Source organism: Pezoporus flaviventris, unplaced genomic scaffold (assembly GCF_033815535.1).
Source record: "Pezoporus flaviventris isolate CSIRO_AGI_PZ_B2104156 unplaced genomic scaffold, CSIRO_AGI_Pfla_v1 ptg000100l, whole genome shotgun sequence".
Classification (NCBI taxonomy): Eukaryota; Metazoa; Chordata; class Aves; order Psittaciformes; family Psittacidae; genus Pezoporus; species Pezoporus flaviventris.
Window position 1 is genome coordinate 2474985 of NW_026892648.1, and position 19789 is coordinate 2494773.

At 45.2% G+C, this 19789-nt stretch overlaps 1 protein-coding gene across 2 annotated transcripts; it reads right to left on the bottom strand.

Annotated features, from left to right (window-relative positions):
• Positions 1 to 1107: 1107 nt before the first annotated feature.
• Positions 1108 to 17225, bottom strand: LOC133281552 (uncharacterized). Of its 2 annotated transcripts, none has more exons than XM_061477246.1 (6): positions 16819 to 17225; positions 7516 to 7983; positions 4879 to 5019; positions 4407 to 4475; positions 3788 to 3878; positions 1108 to 3450 (listed from the first exon to the last, which is right to left on the bottom strand). In XM_061477246.1, the coding sequence occupies exons 1-6, from the start codon at positions 16871 to 16873 to the stop codon at positions 3243 to 3245; spliced, it is 1032 nt and encodes a 343-aa protein (XP_061333230.1). In that variant the 5' UTR covers positions 16874 to 17225; the 3' UTR covers positions 1108 to 3242. The 2 variants fall into 2 exon arrangements, with proteins under 2 accessions (XP_061333230.1, XP_061333229.1); XM_061477245.1 differs by having other exon boundaries at positions 7516 to 7986; positions 16819 to 17222.
• Positions 17226 to 19789: the final 2564 nt, after the last annotated feature.

Below are 19789 nucleotides of genomic sequence, written 5' to 3' on the forward strand. Positions count from 1 at the left end.
TCTGGGTACTTGCGCCGGGTGATTGCAGAAACCCATGATAGTACCAAGGAGCTCACCTGTGTCAGATTCCCTGTGGGCCTCTCTCTTGTCAACTTGCATTGGTGAGAGCTGAAGCTGTTAGCTCTCAGTATGATTGTGCATGTTCCATTCATAATGATGGTTCATAATCTTTTGGCTGTTTTGGTACAAAATACCAAAAAAGCATGATGGCATTTTTAATATTTTTAGATGAGGAATGGGGTTTTCTGAATCCCAATGAACTTTGGGGAAAGACAAGTGTCCCTTCTTCCCTACTTCTCTAGCCTTTGCTGCTACACACATGGACCTTACAGAGCAAATGAGTGCATGAGAAAGTGGGTTCCACTCACACTTTGCCTTCCTCCTGGCTGCAGGAGTGAAGTGAGGGTCATCAGCATCACATTAGTGCAGGAGGAGACCTACAATACCAGAGATGCAGCATTACCGGGCTGAGAAATACGGGTGGCAGTTCAGTGTTGTGTTACTCTCCAGTTACACAGCACTCATCCTTTGGTGCAGTGTATATTGATAATGTTAGTACTACTGTGACAGTGGTGTCTTGCTCATCACTGTTATCTTCCTGAAGAGTGATTTATAAAAGCTCCCTCCTAGAGCATCCTTTTTTGTGTCTGTATGTGTGTGAATATATACATATATACACAAAAAAAGATGCACTAGAAGGAGGCTTTTAGTATATATGTATATACACACATAAGCAATTTTATTGTTCCTCAACTTTATAGTCAGATTATATTTGGATTATGAACACTGTTCATTGGGTTCAGGTGATGCTAGAGAGTGAGCAGCACGCAGGTTGTGCAATTGCTTTTAGCGTTTCTCAGCTAGCTTGAGAAGCAGAGGATGGAAGGTGTCTCCCACTGTCACCAGGTTCAGCCACAAGGCAGAATTGGCTATTCTGGAGTCTTTCCTGATAGATGTTTGGCTAATGTGATTTTTAAAACCTGATAAAGGCTCACACCCTCGGCTCCTCTGTCCATACATAGGAAAATTTGGTCTCTAGTATCTAGTGTAAACCAGCGAGAAATAGCTGAAAGATAACAATCAGTAAAAGAGAGAGGGAGAAAACAGTTACAAGCTTGTGCTGCTTCACAGTCTTATTTTTTAATTATCATTTGAGCTACCATTTCATCAGTGCTATGTAAACAATGGTGTTAACTGCCTTCATGTTTATGATCAAGATTAGCATAGCAAGCATGAGTTATAGACAGTCATTAACAAGTAATCTCTTCTGTCCAGCAGTAATGAACATAAGCACTTGTTGCTTTGAAGAGCACATTAGCTGAACTCTGAGGAAGTATTTCCATTTTAACGGCACTGCATACATTAGAGTTCCCAAAGGACATCAAGGTTTTGTAATAACAAATGCTGTGCACTGTAAGGTGATGTGCTCTTTGGACAAAATTTCAAAGGCTGGCGTCTCAGTTGTGGTAGGAAAAGGTACAAGGGATGTAACTGTCATAATTGGTGAGGCACTGCATGTGCATTTTGAGAGGTTTATGTACGGAACGTATTCACATAAATTTTGTGTGTAAAATGGTGCTTACGCAGTTGGAAACTTGACCCAAAAGGCTTTGTATTTGTTTTAAAGTGGAAACATTGGAAGGTCAGAATTTAATTCTGACTCTTGTTTGTGTTCACTGTTCACTGGTGGAAAAAAAGAGTTCTCCTCTGCCCATGTCTAGTAATAAAATGTTTTCCCAAGGATCATGTGGGAAACCCTCCAGTAAATGATTGTGGAATAATCTGCCAAGGGAAGACATTTATTTCCAACCTCTGTGATTTTTATCCCCTAAACCAATAAGGTTTGTATTGTTGTCTTTCTTGAGACCAGCGAAGTTTTTGCTCATAATAGTATCTCATAGCAGTTAACTTTTTACCAGGCTGCGGATCTATGTTTAGAAAACAGTAAAAATACTCAGAGATTTTAAATTCCTTAGAGACCTTACTTCTGCCTTAGGGTAAATAAAATTATACTCCAGAGAAGTCCAAGTTCCACTGAAATAGTACAACTTAATATAGGTAAAGTGAGAAGTGTTGGTTAAGTCTGAGTAAGAAACGGGTTAGGGTATGGTTTCCCTTGCTTTGTTGAATAAATACACTGATGCAGCTCATGCTTGTAATTTCCTGGTGTTAGTATTTCTTTTTCCACATAATTCCTGATTATAGCTGTGATTACAGTTTACATTGTCACAGGATCAGTGAGAAGGAAAGCATAAATTCATTAGTATTAGAAAAGCAGTAAGACATTGCAAGTTTCACTGAGAAAAGATCAGGATTGAGTGTGATGGTCACAGGTATGCTCAAACAGGAAGTGTAAAGGCTGGAAATGCTTTACTCCTTTCTAGAAAAAAGATGTTACTGCTGTTGTTGGGAGCAATATATCTGTTCATTGACTATTCCATATGACTATGGGATGTCAGAGACTGCAGCTGGTATAAAATAGCTGGGTAATATCATATCCCCGACAAGCACCACTGATGCTACTTGTCATTCCCCGTAAAGAAAGAAGATGTGTTCTATAATAAGGTCTAATATGTCTTAAATATGGAAATATTTCAAGAGATATGTACTCTCTCAGCAGGACTCTTGCAGTGATGCAGAGAGGACGATGGAGTGCTGCCTATTAAGTTAGAAAAATTACTTGCTGTCACTTAATTGACAACTTAGTGAGGATAGTATTTTGGCAGATATCTGGAAGAGATTTTATCTTCCGAGTCCTGAAGACAGTGCTTATTAGTTATGTTCTCACACTGATAGAGTAACTGACAGCCTTCTGTGCCTCTTGGCAGCTAGTTTTAGCTCAAAAAGGATTTGTGGATCATCAGGACTTCTGTTTTTCAGTTTACACTTTGTCTCCAAAGATTTAGTTTCTTATATGATCCGTAACTCTGAATTTAGGGGCAAAGGATAGTTGCAGCTGGCAAGAGTCTTGGCTTCATTAAGCTAAATCTGGTTTTTGTTATAGGTTAGAAAAGCTCTGGAAGAGCTAAGCAGCGTGTGTCTAGATGAACCAAATAATCTGCTCTGCTTGCTTCAACCTCGTGCTGTGCAAGGAGATTGTTCTCAAGTGTTAAAAAAATCCCCAAACAGTGTTTACAACTCCCTGTCAAAACAGCAAGGCTAGGGAGGAGATTGGCAGTGGTGGCACTCTTCCTGGTGGGAAGGGTGACACAGCATGGAACAGCAGCTCTGTTGGTTTGGAGCTAGTCCATTTGATAATTGGCGTTATCAAAAAGAGGAGTGACAGTCCCGTCTTTCCACTCGATGAGGATTTCTCCACGCCTCAGGGAAGGGGAGCGAGATGGTGGAAGGTATGTCCGGGGACCTCTTTGTAAGGGAGACGGCTCCCGTAAGTCAGCTCTGCTGCTGTTTGCTGCGGAGCTCTTCAGAGCAGAGAGGATTTTCTTCTTCCTAACAGGAGAGAGAAGAGGGTACGTAACTGCATCTGCCTGACACTTGGTTGCTTCTCCATGTCAACTGGTTCAGCAGCCACAGTGCCCACATTGTCTAAATTGCCCTTCAGGGATGGCATGAGGTGTTCAGGAGAGGAGGAGCCAACATTATCAGGTGCGTTTGGATGGGGTTGAGTGAGAGGGAGAAACAGGGTGGCAAAGAGGAGAAATCATCAAGGGTGACATCTTGGGTGAGCAGACCCATCTGAATGGGGAAGGGTGCCAAGATCAAGACTTCTGTTTTGAAATGCTGTACAGGGATGTGTCAAATTGGATGAATCTAAATCTCAACTTACTTGTTGTAATGGACATTGAGTGTCAGTATTATTAATCCCAGTATGAATGCCAAGGGGCTGAGGACCAGCATGGCTGTCTTCCAGTTGGTGCCTGAAAGGATATGATGGAAAACAATCATGTTTGCTGTACCTATCCCCATACTTATGCAATAGCCATGATTGCCACAAAAAACACCTGTAGTGTCCCTGAAGACTTTCTGATAGCAGGAAAAGTGCTTTTCCTATGAGACCAACATCATACAGCTGCTTAACACCTCACAGCATTCCTTTATTGAAAACAGCCACAAAAAGGTTTTCTTTCTCACTAGGAATACAATACCTATTCATGCTTCTGCACTCTGCAGCTCTCTGATACAAAACAAGAAGGGCTGGGGGAAGGCACCAGTGCTGGTGGATATCTGTTTCTCCTGGTGAGCTGGGACAAAGGATTTGCATGGTTTTGCTCACTTTTTTACTCGAGGCCTGGGAAGATTAAGTAAATCTTTGACAGGAGTTTTTCTGACAGGTAATTTGGTGCCCTAGTTCCCTACTGAGCACCCTCCTCAGATGGGAGGTCAGGGGCACTGATGAACCCTCATCTACCCGGTCTCTTCCTCCTCTGTCTGATCCTTGGACCTACCTGCAAGCCTGGCCCCAGCATTTTTCCCTCGATTTCCATGGTGCTTTTTCGAGTGATTATGGGGTACATCTGAGGGAAGAAGAGAAACTCAGATTAGCAGCTTCCACTGTTGGACAGGAGGAGGTTCCAACTTCCTCCTGGAGCTGCACAGATCCCCTTTGTGCAGAGCAGGAAGGGAAGAGGAAACTTTCTTGTTCCTCAACATTCCCCAGCCACCGGATAATTTTTGCTGCTAGAACATCCGGCTGTGCCTCCAGGTTAAGGCTATGAGTGCATCACTGAACTGCCAGCCAGGGAAAACATCTCAACGTGTTGTGTGAAAGCGAAGCCTTGAACTGTTCAGTGGTACACACGGAAGTCCTTCAGAAGTACTCAGGTACTTACCACCACTGAAAATACTTGAGTAATCTCCCGATGCCACCCACACTTTCCTTCCTGCTGTTCTCACATATGCATTCAGAAAAGTGCTCACCCTCGTTTGCTGGCACGTACGGCTGTTTGGTCTTCACAGGAGACACTGTGCTGTTAAGTTTGTTAGCCAGCGGTGGGTCAGTCAAGCTCACAGAAGATTCTCTGTCCACAGCACTGGTCTTTGATGAATCAATGGTTTTAGCTTGTAAAAAAATAAAGCAAAGATGTGTGTGATTATCATTTACTTTTTGTACAGAAGGGAAGAGAGCCCAGCCCTGCTGCTTTAGTCCTCTACCCTGCAAGGTGAAGGCAATGTGGTACAATAGCAATCACCTTCCTGTTTATCAGGGCCTTCCATTCTCATAGGTTTCAAAGATGAAGTGAATCTTTCAATATGGAATCCATGGCCAAAGCAGATCTTGTTTTCTGGTGATAAATAAGCTTATTGGTCTAAAAAGTATGAGTGTAACACCAGCTGTTAAAGGATGAAATGTGGGAAAGAGGCAAGTGGAAGCATCAGAGGTATTACCAACACAGCAGATGAAGAAATGGGATCAAAAGGGTGGTAAATAGTCCATACCTCTTGCAAGGCTCCATGACATCCTTTGCCTTACCAGTTGTGCTGCAGAAGGTGGGTAAGTGGGGTAGCAGCTACAGCTAGAGGTTAGGTTGTGGGAAATCTGGTAGCAGCAGTTGTCATCCCTATCGTGCATATGGCATGATCAAGAAACCCATGTCTGCACAGTGCTCCTGCTGCTTATCCCAACCCCATCCCTTCCTGTGGCACAAGCATCCACAGGTACACAGATGTAACTTACAGAGCAAATAACCCACCGAAGTAAAAGTTGTCTGTTGATGGTCAACTGAAACTTGGGTAAGAAAGGCCTAAACACACACAGAACTTTGATGTTACTGAGTAGTCAGAGGCTCCTTCCAGTAGACTCTGATAGGAAAATCATCAGTTTGCACAAGACACACTAACTGCCACAACCTGATTCAAAGGCTGCTCTGTGTCTACTCTTGCACTTATTTGGGGAGCCTGGCTCCGTGGCAGCCCTGGGCTGCCAGGGACATTGCCTTGGGGAATGCAAAAGCCCTTTTCACATGCCTTTTCTCATATCTTAAATGTTCCATGCATTTCCTAGCCTATATTTAACTAGCTTATGATAGTATTTAATTTGTATTGGCTGTATTTACCCTCATATTAAACAAACACTAACACTTGTGACTACTGTGGTAATTACATGCTAACCTTCTAGTTGGCTAATTAAAAAGGCCATCCTTATCTGCACATGGCAGCCAAAAAAGCTCTTTTTATTTTAAATTAGATACAGCCTCTTAGTCAAAAGGTTATATTCATAATCCATTTTCTTACGTCAAACAAATTCATCCTATTTTCTCTTTACTCATTTCTGCAAAGCTGAAAATCTCATTGGGGCCATCAAGCCTTAAGGTGAGGAATAGCTTTATGGAAAGAAAATAATTTTCTCTGGTAAGGTTGGGAATCTCATCACCTACAGAGTGGACAAACACCATTACAAATACCAGCTATTTTCTGGTCTCTGGAGTGGAGGAAGGGACAGGAGGAATTGTGTGTGATTTTTCAGGTCTCAGTCCTTCACACAACCTCACAAGAAATGTCCTGAAAGCACCTTCCTTTGCATAAGGGGCTAAATGAAAAAGGGAAACATACTGAATCATGAATGATCAGTGGTTGGCAATAAGCATCATGGGGCATCTGACAAAGGATGACAGTCACACCTTGGTCCGATGGCCATGCCTGATGTCTGTCAGCCTGGTGTCCAGCACCTAACACGAAGACAGGACCATCGTTTCTGCCCTTTTTGTGTCCAGGCAGAAGATAGTGAACAGTCATGAAGACAGAGATTAGATTCTTTTTAGTAGAGGCCAAGGCTGTGAAACTTGTAATATAAACCAGACTTTTTATACTTTTTGACGTCATGTTCTAGGTTTTCTTCATGCAAAGGGAGGGCAGCACTTTAACTACCTCCCACTACTTGCTGTGTTCACTATTCTCTTTATGGTTTCATCAGGCACCAGAAACAAGGTTCGCTTTGGAGTATCATGAAAGCATGTGATGAGGGTTAGAACTGTGGTTTCGTTAGCGGTAAGTGCACTGTTGGGGTCTGGCAGGAGGTAACTGTAATGTGTTGCTTAGAAACTGGAGCAACAATTCCTCTTTACAAATATAGCTGCTGCTCAGTAATTCATACAAGTTTAAAAGAGGTGCCTCCAGTTTTCATGTTACCGAAAATGACATTCCAAAGTACAAAGTACCAAAAGCCCTTCGAAGATTTATGAGGCTTTATGAAACTTTCTTGGTTGTTTTGGATGGGGGATGCTCATGCGATTTCAACTATTCTTAGCTCTGGGCACTGATTCAGGTGAGCTTTCCAAAATAGTTTTGGAAAAATGACTTTTGCCTGTCATTAGAAATGCAGCTGGGGTTTAGAGACCCGATCCCGTGAGGTGTTGCATGCTTTGTGGAAAACACTGAACAGCAACCACTGGAAAACTGTGGCATCAAGTAGTTAGGCTGATTTGGAGTCATTTGGTATATCTCTGTATGGGGCCGAAGTGAACATAAGTTAGAATGATGGATGCAAGCCAGGTGTTAGGTGGCTTGGATGACATGTAAGGTTAGGTGTTGTCTAATGCTACATCTACCTCATCTTACTTTTATGGATCCGCACGTGCAAGTCTGCAGCTTGTTGTGTTGGTGTGCTGTGCCTCGGAGCTGCTGTCTGGGCAGCAGCACAGACGGTTTCCTCTGCTAATGTCTTCCACCTGCTGAATTTGTCCTTTTTCCTCAAGACAAAGACCTTGTGTCCTCCTTCATTGGTGCTGAGGTGGAAGCGCAAGCTCTGCAGAGTCAAGTGTCCCTTCTTGCTGCAGGACCACACTTGGCGTTCCCAGTCCCCGCAGGGCTCCAGCTTCACCGGAGCATGCTCACGTGTCTTGTGGGCTGACAAGCACTGCTTCGTTTGAAGGCTGACAATGGTCCCGGCATTGGGGTCCCAGCTCCACTGCTGCTGCTGGGATTGCTCCTTGCAGTCAGTCAGGTTGATGCTGTTGGGCTTGTGATGGGAGACGCAAATGCACTTTTCCAGCTGAGTGTTCCTTATGAGAAAGCCTTGTCCCTCTGCTACTGCAGTACAATCAGAGCGTGGTTTAGTACTGTGCATGTCTTCAGAGCACCAGACATTATATATGCCATGGGGAAGGGGAAGCATAACCCACCAATCCCTTCTGGATAGATGTGCCTAGATAAACAGTTGTCCCAGCTTTCTAATTCCCCAGAATGACATTTCTTTAAAATACAGGGCATGCAAATTGCCAGGAGCATATAAATTATAGAAACAAATAGCAATGACATAAGTAATGAATGGGGAAAAATCTCACTGTTCTTGGAAAGTCATATCGTTATGAAATATCTGCCTATATAGATTTAATTCAATATTTCAACTGCTTTAAATAGGCATCTGTCCTGGGTTCAGCAGTAGTAGTCACGACAGCACCCCATGCTTTCCTACCTGCAAAAGAACTGGATGGTTTAGGGGTTTTTTGCCCCTATTCGGATCAAATCTTTCTTATAAAAAAACCCAACTGAAACCCCTGGATTCCCCAGGTGCAATTCATCTGGGACAAGTTACGCCACCTTGGGCCACTGTTTCCATTAAATGGCTTCTGGTGATATTAAAGCAACTGAAATAAAACCATACCCTATCAGATGTCCAGAAGTACTTGGCTGAGATGGTATAGTGTGAGGTGTCCCTGCCCATGGCAGGGGGGTTGGAACTAGATGATCTTAAGGTCCTTTCTAACCCTAACTATTCTATGATTCTGTGACACAGGTCATGTAAATATTGAAATAAACATGGGTTTACTTGACATTGTTCTGTGCTCCTCAGGCATGAAGGTACCATTTTTAAGGATCCCTTTTCAAGAGAAAGACAGTACAGCTGCCCCACAACAGACACACATTTTGAAGCATTTTCTGAAATTGCTTGTTGCTTTTAATAGCAATGGATCCCAACATCTCTGATGACTTAGGATGGATGTTATCCTGTTAGTTGGACAGCTGACTCCATTTTCAGTGCAAAATCATCAGGTGTGGCCTGTGAACATCCTGAGCAAAATGTTAAATGCTAAACCATCTGTCACTGTGATTTTATACTTAAGGTAGTGAGCTGGAAATACAAGTTTAAAGTTTCTGGGCATTCTTAGAAATATTTTAATTTTAATTACAATTAATTCATGGTAACTCCAGCTTTTGCAGTGCTTTTTCCCCCCCTCTTTTCTCCAGGAGCTATATAGCCCCATCAGCATACAGTATTGAGTATAAAGAATAAGAGGAGACTGAAAAGTGATGTTAGACAAGAACACTGATGTTTATCTAAACAACTATTTCTGTAGAGTTTCCCCTCCCAAAGCAAAGAACAATACTTTTCCCTGGCAGCAAATATTTGGCTCAGTACCTGAAAAAACTAATGACAATGTAAACAGGAGCCAGTACACAATACTGAGGGTATGAACAATAGCTTAAAAGAGCCCTTATGTTTTCTCTCAGGAAATTCTGGGGGTCTGCTAGATTAATAGTGCGCAGGGCTTTTTGATCAGCATGAATGCATGGGGAGAAACAGCCAAAACCCACTGTACATCTCTTGCATCAGCTCTGAGATGAGGATGGATGTGTGTACGCTGGGATACGAGTTCTGTAGACCTGTAATAGCCACTAATCCAGACAATTCCTGCCAAAACCGTGTTCCTGCCTAAGTGGAAATTAAATTCCTGGGAGATCTGTGGGCAGCTCAAGAGTCCTGTCCTTTTTACCCCTTACTGAGGACTGGATGGAGGGAAGATGTTTAATGAATGTTGGGCTTGAGTTTCTGCCAGCTTCCAAAGGCAGGAGAAATGTCCCATATATAATCTCCCGTGACCTTTAGAAAATTCAAAGGGATGAATACAATCCCCCCCACCATGTTTTTTCTAGGACCTGGAAACCAGGATTCTCACTTCTTTGTTCTGTCTTAAGTGGGAGAAAACCATTTCCAAAGTAATGATTTGAGAGCTGCATAGAAATGTAACAGTGGAACATGAGAACTGTGCTGGGTCAGATAAAATACCTGCTGAGCCCGGTATCCTGTCTCCAGCACTGAGCATTAGCATTTGCTAATAGCTGAAGAGGGTAAGAATCAGAAAAGAGCTCACTCAACAAAGCAAGGATACCAGTGCCTCCTTCCTAAAATGTTTCAGCTAGTTAAAAGAGCATTGCTGGGCATTTGTGATTAAAATCATAGACTCATAGAATCACAGACTAGTTTGAGTTGGAAAGGACCTTAAAGCTCATCCAGTTCCAACCCCCTGCCATGGGCAGGGACACCTTCCACTAGAGCAGGTTGCTCCAAGCCCTGTCCAGCCTGGCCTGGGACCATGCCAGGGATGGGGCATGACTTTGCCCATGTACAGTATATTGTATTTTTCAACTCTGAAGTTCAAAACCCATTTTGTTGCTCAGTCTGTGTCATGACCTCTTTCTGCAGCTTTGCACAGTCAGCTTAAGGTTTTAGTATTCTTAATAATTTTGTTCCGTCAGCAGACTTTATTACTTCATTATTCACTCCTTTTGATCTTTGTTGGCACTTGCTTATACCTTTACTCTGCTGACATTGTTAACTTTCTCCACCTCTCTGTTCCAGCCTATGGGTTAAGTTCTCTCTCTTACTCCATGAGAACAGAGTTTCTTAAGGGCATTGGTGGAACAATCTTATCAAAAGCCTTTTGCAAACACAAGCACAAGATCTAGATCAGGTCACCACATTTATATGCTCATTGATGCCATTGCAGATATCAGATATCCCTACTACAAAAGCTGTACTGACTTTTATCTGTCTGTCTGCAAATTCTGTTCTGTGTTTCTATGGGCTTGCCTGATGCCAAAATCAAACCTAGTGACCTGCATTTGCTCCCCCATGCTCTGCAAGGATCCCTCTGAAGAGGGGTGTAATTGCTGTAATGCAGTCCTTTGCGCTGAGATTAAGTACGTTTCCATGCTCCTTAGAAGTTTAAGACTTGTCATCTTTAGTTTCCTGTAGCTCAGTATGAATGCCATCCGGGCTGGTAATATGCCACAGATTATTTATCTCTTTTTTTCCCCCCCTAAAACTTCCTCTATTGGCAGTTTTGTTAGCTAACTCTTCAGAATGCAGAATGACTGCTGTGTGAGGACCATGTCTGAAGTGACTGCTGAAAGCAATAATCCACTCAGCCTTTCTGCAATGCCCTGCTTTGGTTGTCCTTCTTACATAAATGCCAGTTATTTATTTGCCTCCTTATCCCCACCAAGTTCTTCAGTTATGTTTAAAACTTCACTTGCTAGTTTTTTTATGCTCCCTTCAGGGTGCTCCTCTAAATCTTTTTCTCATATGTTTTATTATGGATTTTGATATTAAACATGCTGTATTATTGCTGGTTTTTCTTTTTCTTGCTTGACAATGATTGCACATTTGAAAGTTTAAATTTTATATTAAATTTTGAAGAGCATTGCTGTTTAATCCAGGCAGCGGATTTGTGTTTTGCTTCTGTGTTCAGTCCCTGGTGGTATATATGTTCCCCTCTAAAAGACTGCTGTGCTATCTGCATGTTGTCAGCAAGCATTGAGTGCCCCCATGTTGTCTACCAGCCTGTTGCGCTTTTGAGCTGCCCCTTTCTACCAGCTTGCTTGGTTTTATGCAGGTCTCAGTTTACAGAAACTCATTGCACTGAAGGTCCAGGCAGCTGATCTGCCATGGGAATACATGTGAGCTGAGGAACCTTAACACTTTGACTGAAGTGCTTTACTTTGAGATTTGTATAGTTTCTCAGTAGGATACGGCAGTAGTTTATTAGTAGATTTTTGTCTTCACACCATACCTCAGGTCCGAAAGTATAACTTCCATTTTACAGCTTGGGAACAGAGGTATAACTAAACTTTTCTTGGTTCAACATTACATGGAAGGGTGACAGCAAAGCTGGAGCCGTATCCTTCTACTCCAAACTGTGGTCTGAGTGTCTTCCCTACCAATAGTGACATTGAGCTCTCTGTAAAGATGGCTGTCAACAACAGGAGTTTCCTTGTGGGGTTCCGCATGATCCTTGCCATCCCAGATGTGAACCTGTGTCAATCATACAGGTTCACCATCCTCTACCTATACTTTATTTCTTTCCTGAGGTTAAGAACCTGCTAAGTGAGCAACTTACAATTAAATTCAGGTAACCAGCAGCAATCATTGCACATGCTCCACACAGTCATAAGGGGTAGACCCACAAAGCTGGAGTGTAATTACTTTGGGATGCACATCGCAGAATCACAGAATCCTAAGGGTTGGAAGGGACCTCAAAAGATCATCTAGTCCAACCCTCCTGCAAGAGCAGGGTAACCTAGAGTACATCACACAGGAATTTGTCCAGGCGGGCCTTGAGTATCTCCAACGTAGGAGACTCCACAACCCCCCTGGGCAACCTGTTCCAGTGCTCTGTCACTCTCACAGTAAAGAAGTTTTTCCTGATGTTCACATGGAACCTCCTATGCTCCAGTTTACACCCATTGCCCCTTGTCCTATCACTGGACATCACTGAAAAAAACCTAGCTCCATCATCCTGACACTCACCCTTTACATATTTGTAAACATTGATGAGGTCACCCCTCAGTCTCCTCTTCTCCAAGCTAAAGAGTCCCAGCTCCCTCAGCCTCTCCTCATAAGAGAGATGTTTCATTCCCTTAATCATCTTTGTAACATCAGGCACCAAGAAACCTTGCTCAGGAAGGAAGATGTCTTTTTTGTCCCAACACTGCCAAGTCCCACTCTCCAGTAGCCCTGCAAATAAAGGCCATCAGCCCTAATAACATTAGGAACATTAAGCTGGAGCAAGTAGAATGTCCAGTGTGCTCCCTGGGGATGGGACTCAGTGTCTCTAGAAAATGCCAGCCCTACCCAGAGAGCCTGAGTAGATGCCTGCTTTTAGCTCCTCGTGTTTGAACATTTTGGCCTCTTCATATTTTTAGGAACAAAATAAACAATTTCTAGCAAAGGCACTTGATGCCAGCTCATTTATCCTATGATACTGCCACTCTGGTTACAAGAAAAGCAAGCAAACATAGCCCCCTGCCTCTCCACAGCATGGCCACCCATGGGACATGCTGTTCCTCATAGGATTAGAAGCAAAACCCATGCAACGTTCCTAATTAAGGTAATGCCACCAGGAAAGCCTTGGTTACCAGTAATCCCAGTCTGGCTGGAAAGTTCCTGCTGTTTCTAAGCAGTGCCTATGATGGCTTGATCAAAGCCATTTGCAAATGCTTGGGGAGGGGTTGCTCCCTCTAAAGACTCTGTGGAGGGGGGGGGTAAGTTAGAGCTGTATAAGCAGAGGTTCCCAAAACACTCCAGGTCACCTGGGAACCTCATCTGGTTCTTCTCTCCAAAAAATCCTTCAATTAGCGCAAATTCTGTTGCCAAGCAGGTGTTTTCTGTAAGATGACCGCTGAGTCACAGTCAGGAATTTATCTTTTCCTGCCTGTACCTGTCCTCAAAGGCAGGCATGGATCTGCAGCAGCCACAGCACCTTTCGTAGGGACACCCCACAGCCCATAATGAGCTCTCAGAGATGGCTCTCCTGAATTTATACCCAAGACCAGCATGGCAGGAGGTGAGATTAGTTTAGGGATTTTTGCAAACAGGCTGTTGACTGGAACCAACATTAGCTTTATTTTGCCCTGGTCCTCCCTCAGCCTACAGCTATACTTACTTGAATGTAAAGTTTAAAGTCATAAACATCCACGACAGTCAGTGGCCAATCTACCTCTGGAGAGGGTAATGCTGAGCAGAGCAGGGTGAGTCCCTGTTGGTGAGCAAACATGTGCCTGCCTGCCCATCAGGCCCAGCAGAATGGGCAGAGCTGGAGCAGGGTGAGCAGCTACCTGGCAACTGGGATCTCTGGGTTTATGGGACCACAATCTCCACCACTTCTTCTTATCGAGCTGTGTCATTTTTATAGAGAAGTCAACAAAGCCTACTGGTAACCAGCAGTAATTAGCTGGCAAACAGCCTGTCAGTGCAAGTACCTCCTTGCAAATACTTGTTGGTCTGCACTTATTATTTTCCAGTAACATGTCTCTCCAAGAGCAGTTTTCAGCTATTGCTCCTGGCAACCACACTGGGCTGTGTTTCTTCCCAACTGCTGCCTTCTTAAAAGTATCTTACTTTTGGCTGACCAACAAAGCTTCCCATGTTACTGCAAGGTCAACTTTTCACCAAGTGTCTCAGCAAAGGCCTCCAAGGGAGCAGAACAGCCATAGGAAAAGAAGAAAGGCTTTGGCATGGAAAAGTACGTGGATAAACGATGGGGAGCAGGGGAGGTTGATGCTGATGCTTGTGGGGAAAACCAGTCCCTGGGGAGATATGATGGAAGTCTATAAAATCCAGAGAGGTCTGGAGAGGATCAGTAGGGGCTGACTGGTCAAGGACTGATCCCAGATGGAACAAGGGGTGCCAAGGGAAGGCTCACGGTGTGCAGGAGGTGACTGCACCCAACACCCGTGTATCTATCTTTGCTGCCGGCAGGGAGAGCCTGCACAAGGGAGGACACCTGATAGCTGATGAAGAGTTAAACACACCAGCACCAGGAAATTCCCCCAGCAGAAAATAGCTGGAGGCTGGAAAAGTATAGGGAGAAGAAAAGTACCAGATAAGCTCAGCCTTTCTGCCTCTGCAATGCAAAATGCTTGGGGTTGCCTTAGGAGAGCAGGGAGCAGCCAGCACTGCACATACATAGGCTTGGGAGGAAAGAGAGTGGTCCGTGGGATGTGGGATCAGGACAGGATGCCAAGCAGAGCCACCACCAGCCTCACAGTTAGTGCATGAGAATAGAGAGCCAGTGTTAAGTGTAGTATTATTTCAGCATATTTTCATTATTTCTTTCTGCTTGTCCATGCACAGATCCTGCTGGTGCACAACTTCCCACCACCCATCGTACCTCGCTGTGTTACCATTAGGCCTGATTTCTTAAGAAGACCCTTCAGCTCCCTCCCTGCTTGCAGGGACTTTCCAAAGAAACCACTGTCAGGACCAGCGCAGGCAATTCCAGGATTTTGTTTCCAGCAGGGAACTGAACCCTTCAAGGCCTGTCAAGAGCAATCACCTCTGTCCCGCTGGCAGCCTTAAAACCCAGCAGCCCCAGGCAGGATGGGATGGGGAAAGGCTGCTGCAGGAAGAGATCAGCCCCAAGCAAGAACGTGTTTGCTCTCTGCTCTTTGAGCTTGCCTTGGGCACTGCCAGGTTTTGGGAAGATGAATTCCTTTCTTGCAAAACAGTTGTATTTTTGTTAGTGGTCTGACTCAAATACAGCGGCTGATTGTGTGATTGCACCAAAAGGTGCAATCCAGTGGAAAGGAAATGTCCTGTGGTTCTCCTTAATGTGATAATAAAACACAGACCTGGAGCTCCTGTTGTATGGCAGCAGTAAAAGAACCACTTCCTTCCAACACTGGACAAGGTCTGTATTAGAGCAAGAGAAAGAGCAAGACCCTGGAGGCTGTTCTGCTCTCCTGGCATCCTACAATGGTATCTCCTCCAGGTCCTAAACAGATCTCCTGTAACTTTTAAAAGATGCACATGTGTCTTCATGGCTCATTAGTACAGTGCCATACTCAGCCTTGGGGCTTTAAAAAATCAGAGATTCAACCCACTGGATTTACTTTGGGGTACAAAAAACAGCAGCAGATGGAGCAAAACTTAAATCTGTAGGAGCAAAACCAACCTCTCCTTTGACAGTGCTGCAGAGCAAACTGAGGGCTGGCTGCTCAAAGCAGCCCAGGGAACATGCACTTAAAGGTCGTGGAGCAGGGAATAGAAAGCAGCTGGTCAGTCTGAGGTCTGTCTTTAAGCAATAACCATCCTAGCTGTGCAGCCCAAATAGTTGCAGTCTTCTGCTCTAGGGAGCTTGATAAGCTCTGAGTAGGTAACCTGTAAAACTGCAGGGCTGTCCTCCTTGCAGCTGCAGGGACTGGATGAGCCTTGAAACACTTCAGGGATTTATTTCAATGAGTCCCTTTCAACCTGGCATCTCAGGCATAAGGGTGAAATAAAAAGGGATGGTTTCTTAACTCAGGGGCTTTGCCCATTTTTAAAGAAAATAGATATAAATGTAGAGTAGATATATATAATATATATATGGTATAGAAATATAACAAAGAAAATAGACCCAGGGCCCATGATGGGATGGGTGAGACCGTGGGAAATGTAGCTGTTCCTGGGTAGCACTGCTCCAGCTCCACAGGATGATGATCGGCAGGACTTCTGCTTTCCTCACCTACCCATGCATGTCAAAGCCAAGGGTGGTTGGATTCAAAATACTCCTGTGCACAGGCAGGATACAGGATTCAAGCAACCTCAGCAAGTAGCTGAATGTTAACATGAGCCAGTACCAAGTTTGCTCCATGGAAATGAGTGGTGTGGACTCTGCCGCTCCCCAGCACATCCCACTACAGCCAACTGGCACAGGAGCAAGACTAAAGCAATGAGGTCCTGCTCCCCTTCCCACCCTCTCCCATGCTGCCAGAGCCCACTCACCTCTGCCAGGAAGGAGCAGGGAGCAGAGTGCTCCTTGAGAGGTCACTTGGTGCCTGTTTCACTCCCAGAGCAGGTTTATTCATCCACGACTCTTAGCAATATAAAAGCACTTTATAAAAGCAGCCAGCATGATGCCACGGTGTCCCTGGCCAAACCATCCCAGCACCTTGCCAGGCTGTCCCTCAATCTCCCTTACCCCTGTGTTTAATTCCATTTCAAAAACTGCCTTGAAATGTGCCCGGAGGCAGTTGTTTTACAGCTTGGTGGGTTCAGAGCTTTGCAGCCCAAGCAACACTTGAGCAGCAAAGCAGGTTAAAACCAGAGAGGAAGTTCACTTCCAACTTTCCAGCTACCCCAAAGAAGGAGAAACTTACCCTCAAGCCAAGGAAGGAGGCAAATACATCCTAGGCTCAGCCTGAAAAGCTCCATGATCTGCCAGCACAGCAGGGGGGAAGGAGCCACTGTAGCCTCTGGTCAACGTGGAGTGCCAGGCAGCCTCTGTCATTCACAGCAGAAAAACCTGCTGGGAACTCTTTTGTTTTAGCGCTGGAGACTTGGCAGCTGGCTTATCAGCAAAGGATCAGCTTGGAGACGCAGTCCCGCTCAGCGGTTATCCCTTTGGAGAAATCATATGACGAGCCAGGATGGGGGGGGACCCTGGACCGAGATGCTCGCAGCCACTGAACTCAGCTCCTTAGCAGCTGTGTTTCTCCCAGCAATGAGAGCCGAATGCCAAGCAGGCTGGCGGGCTGCCTTCACCGGGGCTGGGAGCAGAGGAGGATGCGGGGCTGGCCTGGCAGGGAAAGGCAAAGTTCGTCAGGAGTGCCCAGAGGGGCGTGGGATGTGTGTGCTGCAACCCCGCGCTCGGCCGTGCTGTCACATGGGGTTGTTTTCTCTTTAGGGAGAGCTATCACAGCCAAGGTGAGTTGAAGCACCATTATACATCGTGGTGGAGATGAAGCCTCACAAGCTGGCCTCAGGGGTCCTGGGGTTGGAAGGTGATGGAAGGAGAAGCTGAGCTCCTGGCTATGGGGAGCTGTGGGTCTGCCCTGATGATCCCCATGGAGGTTGCTCAGGTCGAGTTTGGCTTTTATGCATCAGTTTTGGCTCTGCACAGGGGAAAGCAACAGGACAAGGAGTAATGGGTTAAAACAGGAGAGATTTAGATTAGATACAAGGAAGGAATTGTTCCCTGTGAGGGTGCTGAGGTGCTGGCACAGGGTGCCCAGAGAAGCTGTGGCTGCCCCATCCCTGGCAGTGTTCAAGGCCAGGTTAGATGGGGCTTGGAGCAACCTGCTCTAGTGGAAGGTGTCCCTGCCCGTGAGAGGGGTTGGAACTGGATGAGCTCTAAGGTCGCTTCCAACCCAAACCTTTCTGTGAGTCTATGAAAACCACACATCCTGCCTTGAGAGACAGCAGCAAAGGCTGTGAAACAGAGATAGGGGAAGCCAGAGTTATAATCTTGCTAGGAAGATGCTCCATCCAGAGACCTGCACATCTCTATATGGAGCAGATCTCCAAACAGAGCAGACTTCTGGTCCAGCACCTCAGGGCATGGTGGTGGGCAGCAAGGGAAGCAGCTAGGTTCTGTGCTTGTGACATCCCTTGTCACCCCAGATGCCAGCCAGATGTGCTCCATCCAGACATGCAACTTAACACCAAATCCAAAGGCAAATCCTGTTTTTCTGGATTTGGCAATCTTTTAATGAGATACAGGATGTTCAGGCTGCCACTGAAACCCCCACCAGCACTGTACTGAGGAGAGCCTAACCCAGAACTGATGCCATATTTAAGCCTTAGTGCAAAATGGTCAGTCTAAAAATGATGTGTCAGCACAGACCAAAATGAATCCGTCAGACATCAGCCACTGAGATTTTCAGGGTTTCAGACACCACTTTGGTCTTATTTCTTATATATGCAAGAAAATATTTGCTTATAATATTGCTCTGTAGCCTTAAAGTTCATTCTTCCATGATGCATTGGCTTGCTCACGGTGTGCTATAGCCTCGTGTAGGAATGCTTTCTTCAAATCATTTCCACGGCTTTTCCCGGGCTGCACCTAGAAGAGAGCAAGCTACTTTCCAACTGTGATCTCTCCCACATGAAGGAGAGTAGTCCCATAATTGCTGGCTCTCAGGCACGTAATTTCCATGTCAATTAGTCCTTGGTGACCTGAGTCCCATAGAGCAGCCTTTTTCCTGGCTCCATCCTCAGTTTGATGGATGCAATGTTTTTTCTCATCATTTTGTGGCTCCTGGTGAATTTAACCAGAGTGAAGCAATGAGCAAATGAAACCACCACCTGATGGGGCCGTGGTATTACCCACCACATCTTCAAGCACAAGGATCACTCACCAGGCATGCAAATTCAGTCCTGTCTGTTAGGCGCTGCTTTCAGGAACACAGAAACTCGAAGACCAAGCAGAGACAAGTATTTTGCTAGCCTAAAACTCGTGGGATGCTCAGGAATAACACAGACATCCCAGCCTTTAAGCCAGCAAGGTATTGTATGACACACAGTACACCAGCAGTGCTTAAAATCTGAGCTCAGACCTGTACCCTCAGTGTCATGAGGACAGGGATGCCACCAGGTCCCTGGGGTGAATAAGGCTGGGGCTCTGGGGGGTTCTCCATCTGTTCAGTGTTTTAGAGGTGAAATCTTCCTCTCACCCTGGGTAACCTCCTTTGGGCAAGGTACAAATCCTTATTAGCTTTCTTTTCAGCTGTCTGGCCTTTTTCCACTGCTTCAAAGTGCTTGTGAAAGGAACAGCTTCAGCCATGCAGGGTGATTTCTAAAAACCCAGGGAAGTCTGTCTTGCTTATGACCAGGCTGAGTTTTGTTGGTAAGGCCCCTTCCACATCCCTCTGGCTGCCGGCTGGCACTAATCACCACTCATCCTTCCGTCTACATCTGCCTTGAAGATGGGCTTTCATTGCCTTGGTCAAAGCTGAGGCAAGCTGAGGGTTCTGGCCATCTTGGGGTTGTCTCTGCAGTGAAACCTTTGATCACAGAGAAGCACTTGGCATCAAATACTTAGGAAAATAGCCACAGTAAAGATCCTGTGTCTCCGAGAAGGAATGCAAAAGGAGAAAGAGATTTTTACGTACCAAAATTATCCCATATTGAGGAACTGGAGCCAGTTTTGGGTAAAGCAGCATCTCCAGAGATGTCTGGGTTAGATGTGGTCCTTGCAGCCATGCTACAATGTGAGCAGCGGGCTGAAACTGTGGCTAGCCCAGAGCAGATGCCCTCAGCCTGCCTGAGAGCCCCATCTCCCACTTTGGGTACATATTTGCCGCAAGAATTCCCACAGGGGCAGGAATGAGGTAAATTGCCCAGGCAGTT

Coding starts and splice junctions, on each gene's coding strand:
- LOC133281552 (XM_061477245.1), bottom strand. CDS start 16,873: ATGGAGCTTTTCAGGCTGAGCCTAGGATGTATTTGCCTCCTTCCTTGG. Junction 4,476..4,878: donor GTACGTGCCAGCAAACGAGG/GTGAGCACTTTT, acceptor TTCTTCCCTCAG/ATGTACCCCATAATCACTCG. Junction 3,879..4,406: donor TGCTGGGGCCAGGCTTGCAG/GTAGGTCCAAGG, acceptor ATATCCTTTCAG/GCACCAACTGGAAGACAGCC.